Raw genomic sequence first — 10690 nt, forward strand, 5'->3', positions numbered from 1 at the left:
CGCGGCTTCGAGTCCCAGCCGCGCCTGCGCGCTGCGGTGTCTGTGCGGGGCGAGCGCCGGCCCTGACATGGCGTCCTTCCCGCCAGAGACCAAGGTGTACGTGGGGAACCTGGGCACAGGCGCGGGCAAAGGCGAGCTGGAGAGAGCCTTCAGCTACTACGGGCCCCTGAGAACCGTGTGGATCGCGAGGAACCCGCCGGGGTTTGCCTTCGTGGAGTTTGAAGACCCGAGGGACGCTGAAGATGCTGTGCTTGGCCTCGATGGAAAGTATGTGCATGCCTAAAACCTCCTTGACAGCTCTGGCTATGGTTTCTGACCTCCTGAGCCTGCACCAATCATCGATATCTGTTCTGTATGTAATGAGCACAGGGGAGAAAAGTATTTCTGTGATTAATTCATACTGTGTCTTGCAGGATAATATGTGGCTCCAGGGTTAGAGTGGAAGTGTCAACAGGGATGCCTCGTCGCTCCCGTTACGACAGGCCTCCTGCACGGCGCCCCTTTGACCCTAATGACAGATGCTATGAGTGTGGTGAGAAAGGCCACTATGCTTATGATTGTCACCGTTACAGTCGCCGAAGGAGGAGCAGGTATGTGTGGGCCCAGAGTGGCTGGGTTGCTTCGCCAGTTAGCTTTTGTGTAGCTCTTGTTAGAGAGAATGTTACACCAGTTTTAACTCTTAATGTTGTAAGTCAGCAGGTGTATATCACAATTTATTTTGCTAATATAAAATGTTAATATCTTAATAATCAACCTGGTCAAAACCTTTCAGGTTTCTTCGTTTGAGTCAGTCGCCTTGATTCAGAATGTCACGAGCCTTAAGATTTCATGCTGAGGCGCCTTGCAAATCCGACACTTAAGATCCTCCTAGACCTTGAGGTGATCAGCATAAGAGGCCAGATCCCCTCGAGCCATCTACACGTAGCTTCACCTTATTCTTTAAGGGCAGAAAATTTGAGACGGTGATCGCCGTAACAGTAAATTTGGCTTTCAATTGGGGCCCCCCTCCGGTTTAGAAAGAGGAACACCAGATTGACCACATTCCCACCTAGAAAAATCTTCTTGCGTCAATCAAGCCTCACCCTGGCTCATTGGGCTGTCAGTTTGATCGTCGTTAGATTGAAGAGAACACCTAGATGCAGCGATCGGCTATAGATACTTCTAGATCGTCTAGATCTGCTAGACCTTGGGCCAAAGAGGGTCGACCTGCAAACTTGCAAGGTTTATTTTAAATACGCATTACAGTGTTTTCTATTCTAATGTAATTCTGCAATGTAATTCAGCTTTTAACATTTTTTAGGTAGTAAAATGCTCAAGACAAGTGGGCCCAGAGATTTTTCCAACTGACAGATGCTAGTGGTGTGTTTTTGTTGGTTTGGTTTTGTTTTTTTTTTTTTTGTTTGTTGGTTTGGTTTTTTAGTTGTCTGAAATCAGTTTTGACTTCAGCAGGGTCTCACGTGCACTGATTGCTGCAGCTGTTTCCTGATACCTGTTTTCTCTAACCTAAAACCAGGTCCCGGTCTAGATCCCGTTCAAGGTCCCGAGGAAGAAGGTATTCTCGGTCACGCAGTCGGAGTCGTGGTAGGAGGTAGGGTTCTGGCTGTCCTTGTGTTATCATTCTTTTTTCTACTCCTCCCTCTGTTCCACACCTTTCTGTAGTCCTTGTGAAAAGTACATTGCAGTAATTTTGATTGGTTTTTTCCTTTGTTTTGTAGATCAAGGTCAGCTTCCTACCGCAGGTCCAGGTCAATCTCTCCTCGTAGGTATAGATCATTTTCACCCCGCAGATCTCGGTCTGGTTCTTTAAGGAGATCAAGGTATGTTTTTTTCTATTAAGCCCACAACATTGTTGAAGGGAACATAACTGTTGGAGTTAACATTAAGTTTATATTTTGCAGTCCATGTGTCTGCAGGAACCTTCATGGTACCATGTTACATCGCTGAGAGATAATCTGAATGCTTTTCTTTGAAGTTAAAAACTTCAGCATGTAATTTTGGAACTGCTGTTTCTGAGCTTTTTTAATATTGTACCAAAGTTACAGCCTTAATCTAAGGTTAAGGTTTCCTACTTCAGCTTCAAGGATACAGGGAGTAATTCTGCTTAGTCGACTAGGGCAGTGGGATTTCTTATGTGGATGGTAGGCATACTACAGCTTTCCAGTAATGAAAGTTACTTCTGCAACACCAGTAGTTCTAACAAAACTCTCTGAGGTCAATATCTTAAAAGAATGCCGTCTCTGCTATATGAATCGTGTAGTAATAGTTGAGTTTTCACTGCTTTTTTTTCTAGATCTAGGTCCAGATCACGCTCAAGGTCCCGGTCTGTTGCATGGCCTCGAAGCAGGTAACATACTTGTCTTAATCCAAACCAATAATAGTTTGGGTGTGGGCTTTTTTGTTTTGGTTTGGTTTTTTTTTCTTCCTCAGGGAAGTTTGGCTGGAAAGGGGTTAGAAGGTTGTGCAGCGTAGCAGTATTTGCACTTAAAGTTAATAATTTATGCGTTTTCACAGACTAAAGCAGTGGTTGATTTCTTGTAATAAACATGAGTTTATTTTCGTCTGTGCCTATTATATAGTCCATGTATATGTAGCCACGAACAAAGCATATATATGATTTGACATCTGTGGAGAGCAGTTTTGAAAACTAGTTAATGCTTATGCGTACTTGATCTTGCGACCTGCAGGAAATGCTGCTTAGATTTTTCTTGTAAATCCCAAGTACTGAGGGAAAAGAAAATAGCAATGAGAAGGTTGCCACTGTTGACTGAACTCTTGCTTACAGTTTTTCAGCTTTGTCAGCTCCAGTTCTGAGGGTTAGACCAAATTAAATTGCTGTAGTGCTAAGAACTACGTTACATGGGATAAAACACTTGACTGCAGAGGTCTGGAGGTCTGAATGAACAGGACCATGAGTCCTAATGGCGCGGGTAGTGTTTTAAAGTACTTCTCTGACTTGTAGCCCTGGTTTTGTGGATCTGGATGTTTTCCATGCTGAAATGGAAGTTGAGGAAAATGAGTATAGAGTAAATGCTCCTGCATTATTTTCCGCTCTGCTTGTGCGTAGTTGGAAGAAGGGTGAAAGAGTAGGATAAAATCGCAATGGACATAAGAGTTTTTAAGTTGGAAGTAGTTGTGTTTTGTTATGCATTAGGATGGGGGAAGAGGGATCATTTTTAGGGGTCTGCATGCTACTTGAGGACTTGCACACTGAGCTTTTAAGGGGATGATTGTTATTACTAGAGCTGTCCTGACTTATTACTCATACAGGCCTGTAATGCAGTAGATGACTAGCCAGGCTCAAATTGCATGTGGAAGAGTCTGCATACTGCTGATGTTGCTTGGTGACTTCTAGTTCTGGGACGGTTGTGTTCCTGCATGAAAGACTTGATAATTGTGTTGAAATTTCTGAGAAATGCTGACTTTGCATAGGTCTGCAGTTGTAGTAGTGAGAAGTAGTAGTTCAGGACTGGAGTTACGGAAGCATTGTGAAAACTCTAGCCAGTGCTGGTCCTCTGCTAATGCAGCAAAACACTAGTACATAACCAGTGCTGTATCTAGAGCTTTTGATCTGCAGTCCTGCTTTGTTGCTGTGTCCCTCAGAAGGAGGATTTGCCAGCAGTTCTTGTAGTAAGATGATGCTCTTGTGTGCTGCCTTACTGTATTTCTTTACAAAGGAAGTCATTGTTATACTACAAAATAAAAGTTCTGGGTAGTTGTGAGCAACTCCATTCTAGGTAACTGTGATACAATAACAAAATTACTGGTTATAGTGTTAGGAACTGACACAGGATGGCTCAATATAGTGATCAGGAAGGTTTCAAAGCAGTGGCATGTAACTCTTCATTTAACTTATGCCAACAGTGTCCATGTAGTATTTCTGTAAGTTAATAGGCCAGGTAAAGGTGAATCTTGATTACCCTTTAGAAACGGTTCTGAGCAGAGATAGAATAAAAATTCCTTACTTTTTTGGCCAAGTCTATTAAACAACAGACTTTCTGACGTTCAGTAGTACCACATGCCTGAATTCTGACACTGTAGGAGGACAAATACTTTCTAAGTAACAGCAAATACTTGAGTTGGTAAAGTAACATGATAAATGTGGGATGAAGGTCTCACTGTTAGAGTAGATTTTAATTCGTAAGATGAACTGGGAATAGTTTACACATTAGTAGCCAGATACCAAAACTGAAATGCTGTTTTCATTGGGAGAACTGATGGAAAAAGCTATATTGTACTTGAGTAAAAGTGGCACTGGGAACTTTTAGCTGAAGAATGCATCAGCTCTTCAGCATGTGTGCTTACCTGTGGCCGATTCCAGGCTCTTAATGTGCTGATTTTCTAAGATGACGCTTGAAACTATTCTTCCCTTTGTGGAAGGGATACTTGGCAGGTGGGGAGAAAGCCTGTGAGCCTGGCACAAGGTCCTGTGTTTTGAGAAAGTGGGTAGCTGAAGCTTTGCTGGGGAGCTTCTTGTGCTTGTACTCTCGTGTTCTGGTGAAGTGGGGTCTCTATAATAAAGAGCTAAAGTATTCTCCTGAAATGTCACAAGAAAAGCCTGCAGCACCAGAGCCTTCCTCTCTGGTTTGTGATGCTATGTAGTATGAATTTGCTGTTGCTGGTATAGCTAACTGTCACTGTATGTGCATGCCACTGGCTGCTTTGCTGAGCTTTATTTTTCTCCTGTTGTAGGTCTGGGTCCCACGGTAGATCTAAATCTGGCTTACCTGCTAAAAGGTGAGCGTATAAATACAAGTAGCACGCAGTATTTTTTTTTTTTGGTCATAATTCAAAATCTCTGCTTGGACCAGTATTTCAGTTGCATGTGGAAGAGGTTTTTTAGGGGTGTTTTTGGTTGGTTGGTTTTTAATAGCTGATTTTAAAGTATTTTTATACATTAAAATAATGTATCTTTTTTTTATAGCTGATTTTTGTGGGACAATAGGCAATTCTTCCAGAAGGATTGTGGATACAGGTTTTTGTTTAACCCATGATTGTGACAAGAATTATTTTTGACAGGATTTGGGGCATATCTCTCACTACCTTTGTTCTCAACTGTCTGTAGTTCTCAGTCTTCCTGACTCTACTTGTTTCACTGCTCCTGCTTTGCAGGGTTACTGCGATCATTTTATAGCTGCTTTGAAGCTGTGTGTTGCTCTTTTTCCCGAGGGCTCCAGCTTTCAGCGTTTTTCCTTCTCAACTGCAGCTTCTTGCTTAAAGTAATTGGGTATACTTGCTATCAGCAGCATTGAGGGTAGCACCTACTAAACAACATAAAACTGTTCTTACTGTTTTTAAATGGTTAAAAGTACTTACTGAGTGTATACAAGTTTACTATGTTGATTGTTTTGGTTTTGTTTGGTTTTTTTAACAGTCGCTCAAAGTCCAGATCACCATCTCCAAAGAGAAGGTAGGAATTGGTGTATGCCATACAGTTACTGGAGTGGTTGCTATAGAAGTTAACTTGTGCAAAGATAAAAGCTTCAGGTTTTTTACTTGTCTTAATTTGTGAAGTATGAAAAGATGGATTGTTACGGGCACTTCCTACTATGAAAAGATGAAGTTTTATGGGTGCTTCCTACTGCTGGTAGTCAGAATTTCATGGTAGTAACTCTAAGGTAACCTACTTTAATGAAATTTTAAAGGACAACAGAAAATGTGGGCAAATGAGAATCAACTATCCCAAAGTTTCTGGGGAAGAAGTGAGTAATGTAAGGTATGGAGCAAACCATGAATATCATGGTAGGATTAACTTCCTGCTGGTGGCTCCTCACAGCTGGCTCTCACTCACTTGCACAGCTGCCAAGTTCTGCTATGCACTGTGAAGTAAGAAGCAAGTTTTCCTAAGTAACCAGAGAAGTACGTGCTGGAATTTACCTAGTCTGAGAGAGTTCCTCATGACTGGCCCTAAACTGGAACCATGTAGGTTGTAGCAGAGCAAGAATTCCCCTGCACAGCTGGACCGCAGGCTCCAAGGTGCTTTCTGAGCAGGCTGGATGTCTTGCCTAGCTGTTGCAGCCGATGTCTTTATTTTGCCTGCCCTTTTCAAGCTTAAAGCAGCTGTTACTTATAAAGGTGTAAAATATAACACTTTATCATTATTAACTGTAAATGAAAACAGTGTGGGGAGGGGTGTTCTGAGTTGGGGGGTGGGGCTCCCGAGCAGAGGAAACCTGGCGTAGCATGCACAGTTTCTGTTGGTTTTGCTGTAAGAGTTGCTCTTTATCTTTCCCTTTCAGTCACTCACCATCAGGAAGCCCTTGAAGGAGTACAAGTCCTGAAAGAATGGGTTCAAATTTAAAATGTTTAAGAAGAAAATTTATTTTGTTTACATTATTATAAGGGATTTTGTGGTGTCTTTATAAATGTAAGGGCTTAGTCCTAGAAAGCTGTTTCTATTGACTAACAATTGGCATGGATCTGGATCTTTTTAAAAGTCTTACTAGCAGACTAATGCAAAACTCTTTTGTTGTGTTAACATTCTGTGATCTGGAAATGTTGGGCTTTTTTTATTGGCGCATTAAAATAAACTGTGCATTTCTAACTAAGAAATATTTTGTGATAACCCTGCTGTTTCTGTTAATATTTGGGTAGCTGAAGCAGGCCACGCACCACTATGGTGAAAAGGAGGAGGCAGGCTGTGACAGGCACTTGTGAATTGAGCATAGCGCAGCAGCCAGTCACGGGCTGCCTGTCCACGCTTGTCCTGCAGGCGTGTGCCAGTGTAGGACTTCATCCCTACAGAGCACCAGTTAGAGTGAAGAGTTACCAGTACCAGCTGTCATTCTTGCTGTTCGGTCTTGAATGTTATGGTGATCTGCACCTTGTGTTTTTATTTGTACCTTCTCAAAGCTCAGTGGAGCTGAAAACCTGTTTGGAGGTGCTTGTACACACTTCATGATTTGACCTACAAAAATGTCTACAAAGGGTGTTAACAGATGGAAAAAATAAGGAATGTGTGAAAGCTGGTCTGTCTCTCCTGTTGACTGAAGGACCAGCGAGCTTCTCAAGTGAAGGTATTTGGAATGATTCTGGAATGTAAATTATTGAAGTAAATATTTTTAGAAGTCTTGGTTTATGTCCTGGTTGTCCCAACATAGTAGTACTACTTTGTGATACTTATGATAAAATCAGCAGTTCTGGTACAGAAGATAATATATTTAGATACTCTTTTTAGGAAAGGAAGGCTTTTCTTACAGATTGAAGGTCACAAGCAGAACCTGCAGGTCATGTTTAAGTAGCAGTACATTAGGGGAATCAAGAGCTTGTGTCAACACTTACCTGACCTGATCTGCCTGGTCACATCTTCTCCTTTGGCAGTAGAGTGTAACCAGGGACTTGCTGCTGTCCTGATCAGAGGTTGCTTTGGGAAACGGGACTGTAGCTGCCTGTATACAGGTGGTCCCCATCTCACCACAGATAGGTTACTGACAGATGTAATGTGAGAATGATAAACTAGTGGAAGGTATTTTGATTTGTCTTTGCAGCTGATAATGGCTATTATCAGACTAGTATGGAAATGGAGTGCCAGATGATTTTGACTTAAAAGTCTTTATAGTATGTTCTGGCCTGTATTTCTGTGTCTTACAGGTCAGCAAGGAACAATAATTCTCTTGGGGCTTCTAATTTATCGGCAGGTTTTCAGGTGAACTTTGGTCACTCTTGCTTTATAAGATGCTCACGTTCTAAAAGAATGATAATGAGCCCCTATACATGACTTCAGACTCTTCCTGTGTACTACAGCATGCATTTGTCTTGTCCCTTCTCTCTCTCTTCCCTGTGTTTGTACACTTTAGTGCATTAGTGCTTAGTAGGGTAAGTGACTTCCTTTGCTGATGATGATGCAATTAATATTTTGTTAAACCATAGTCCATTATAAGCTGCAGAAAGAGGGAGCTGGAAGCAACAGCATTAAAACAGTGACCCCAAAGCCATTGCTAAATGCTGCTGGGGAGAGTATTTATGACGTTCCCTTCTTCCTGCCCCATTGCAGTTTACAGCATCAAGGGTGAAATTACCCCATGCAACGGTGCTTTTACAGGGGGGGTAGCTTTTTATTTTTTTTTCCCTCTGTATGGCTAAAGCAAGCTGACTCCACAATAAACATGCAGACTAAAACTCTTCTAGTGCTACCGTTCTTTTTCAGTCTTTCTGCTCAGTGTATTACAAGGAACCATGTGCTCGGGTGGAGGAGGAGGGCTGGAAGGAGGGTTGCTAGGGCCAGGCTTTAGTCAGCAGTAGGAGGGAGGCAGCTCCTGTGGAGGAGGTGGGAGAAGGAACCACTCTTCAACAGCTCCTGGAGGTGGGGGTGGCTCTTCTCATACCTGGCAGGGAGGCCTATGGCAGTTAGCAGTAGCCCTGCTATGGCGTTTGGTGCTTGCCATCTGTATTTAATGTGGGTCTCATCCCCTTGTTGGCAACCGCTGCCTCAAAGGCAGTTCCATCTGTATTGTGGAGGGCTTGCCATGTGCTACTGGGCAGCACAGCAGCCAGGCTCCAGCTCTGCCTCTGCTGTTGACCTGAGGGGTTGGGCTGGCTTAGCCTGTCTCAGTGTGTATTACTCTATGCCTTTACTCTTACCAAGCTGTTGCATAGACTGGCACTGGTTTTAGGGGCTGAACATGTCTGCTGAAGGAAGCAAGTAATAAAACCCTGTGCCCATGAAGCCAGGTTAGTGCATATGCAATTCCTGGAAAGTCAGCCTGTTTTGGCAGCAGATGGGGCACTACCATGTAGAAACCCTCCTAAAGTAACAGCTGGCACTGCAGCCCAGGTGGTGAGACACGAGAGATGCACTCATGGCTCTGTATCCACTGTCATATGTTGATTGTATCTATCAATCTGTGCTTTGTTCCTTTCCCAGGCTTGCCCAGGCAAGGCACTAGGACATTTCACAAGTCCTCTCTCCAGCAGGGTGGATGCTGCTAATTATCACCTGCTACATCATTGGCTGTCCTTGCCCTCACCTTCAGGTGGAATTTAGCGTGTACTTGGGGGGAAGAGTCATACACGCCCTCCTTGAGCACTAGTTTCCATCCAAAACACAGCACTGCCGGATGGTTGAGAAGTCATTTATTCAAGAGGATACCACTTTGAAAGCGTATGGAAGTCTGAGGTGAAAAAGGGAATCCCTTCCTATTTCACTCCATAGCCAACCTGAACAGAACCAGTATTTCCTCACCCTTACTGGTGTGGCTGCCTGGCACACGTGGAAGCCAGACTATGTCCAACAGTCCCTCTTCACACAGAGCTAATGGCTGACAACATGCTCCCTCTGCTTCTACAACATTCCTTGCCCTAGGATTCCTAGGCCTTAACAGCTCTTCACTAAACCTCAGAAAAAGAACCCAAGTGTCCAGGTGTGCAGCCAGAAGAGCACAGTGCTACTGTTGTCCAAAATTAAGCTAAGAAACCATTTCAGCCTTCTGCATTCAACACACGTGCAGTGACCATTCTAGGGCGCTAGTATGCTGGGCTTGGTACGCCTGTCTGGATCCCTAGGCAAGGGTGTGTTGCTGTGAAACTGCTGCTACAAACATTCAGATGTGGTTGGTTGGGGGCTGATTTTTTTTTTTTTTTAAAAACCAGACCAGTCCCCAACCGATGCACCTCCCTCTGCTCATCAGCCTGAAGGCTATTGCCAAGAAGGGTGGGTGGTAGGGACAGGGTTTACCCTAGTTTTACTATTAGAGATGACAGCAAAATTATTTTACTGAAGGCACTTGCTATTTGCTCAGCTGTAGCAATGCTCAGCATTGCAATTAAGCAATGTCAAAGGGAAGAAGTAACAGTTCATTTTTACTGCAGCATTTTGCCACACGCTGCTGTAGCAGTTCACTCCCCAGAGCAGGAGCTTGGTTCAAAGTTTTCAAAAGTGGGACTTTCTTCCAGCTGTGCAGGGTGGCAGGAGGACTACCACCCACCCGAGGAGGTTAACCGTGAGCACTACCACCCACCCAAGCACCCATTTTTATGCACTACAGCAGTCCATCTAATCTGTTTTACTTTTTTTACAGTGCAGGGGGGCTGGAAAAGCCCAGCTTTCAGGGGAAACATCCACATTCTCCTCCTATTTTACACTAACCAGAACAGCCTGCACTCATCCAACACTTTACTCCCAACTGATCAGTACAGCCTCCTCACCAGAGGATGCTCTCTAAATCAGTTTCAGACCCCTTGACATGATTCAAAAAGCGCTCACCTTTTTAAGGGCTTTGGGTTGAACTGTAAGCAAAGTGATCCCTCAGCAGAGTCTTGACTAAAATGTAGAAGCAAGTTTAAACCAATTTGGGCGCAGCTTATGATGTCACATGCTGCCTCCAGACATTACTATTTCAAGAAGCAGCTAGGTAGCAGGTATTTTTTTGTGACCAGAAAACACTATTGCCAGTGTATAGCCCCATAAAAAAAAACCAAAAACCACTTTATTGGAGGTTTCTATTCGTCCTGGGAGAGGTGCCATTTTCCCATTTCCTAAAGTGTACTGTAAGCCACCTCACTTTCAACAAGCGAGCTCTCTGTGAACAAAGGCGGGGGGGGGGGGGGGGGAAGAAAAAACAAACCATCAAAAATCCCCCCAAAACCTGTTGATAGTACAGTTGTCAGCGTGGTCTTCCAGAGATCGGCACCGTGTTTTGGGACAACAGATGTTGATGTTACTTGGTCTGTTCTCAGGCAGTGGCTAACAGTGAGT

At 43.6% G+C, this 10690-nt stretch overlaps 1 protein-coding gene across 1 annotated transcript; it reads left to right on the forward strand.

Annotated features, from left to right (window-relative positions):
* Positions 1 to 56: 56 nt before the first annotated feature.
* On the forward strand, positions 57 to 6339 carry LOC104131773 (serine/arginine-rich splicing factor 7). The gene is given in 7 exon segments (XM_009645092.2): positions 57 to 267; positions 414 to 590; positions 1514 to 1588; positions 1716 to 1817; positions 2291 to 2344; positions 5372 to 5407; positions 6237 to 6339. Coding segments are annotated over 7 exon segments (747 nt in total). The 5' UTR covers positions 57 to 67.
* Positions 6340 to 10690: the final 4351 nt, after the last annotated feature.

The sequence above is a fragment of the Egretta garzetta genome, unplaced genomic scaffold, assembly GCF_000687185.1.
Source record: "Egretta garzetta isolate BGI_Z169 unplaced genomic scaffold, ASM68718v1 scaffold360, whole genome shotgun sequence".
Taxonomy (NCBI): Eukaryota; Metazoa; Chordata; class Aves; order Pelecaniformes; family Ardeidae; genus Egretta; species Egretta garzetta.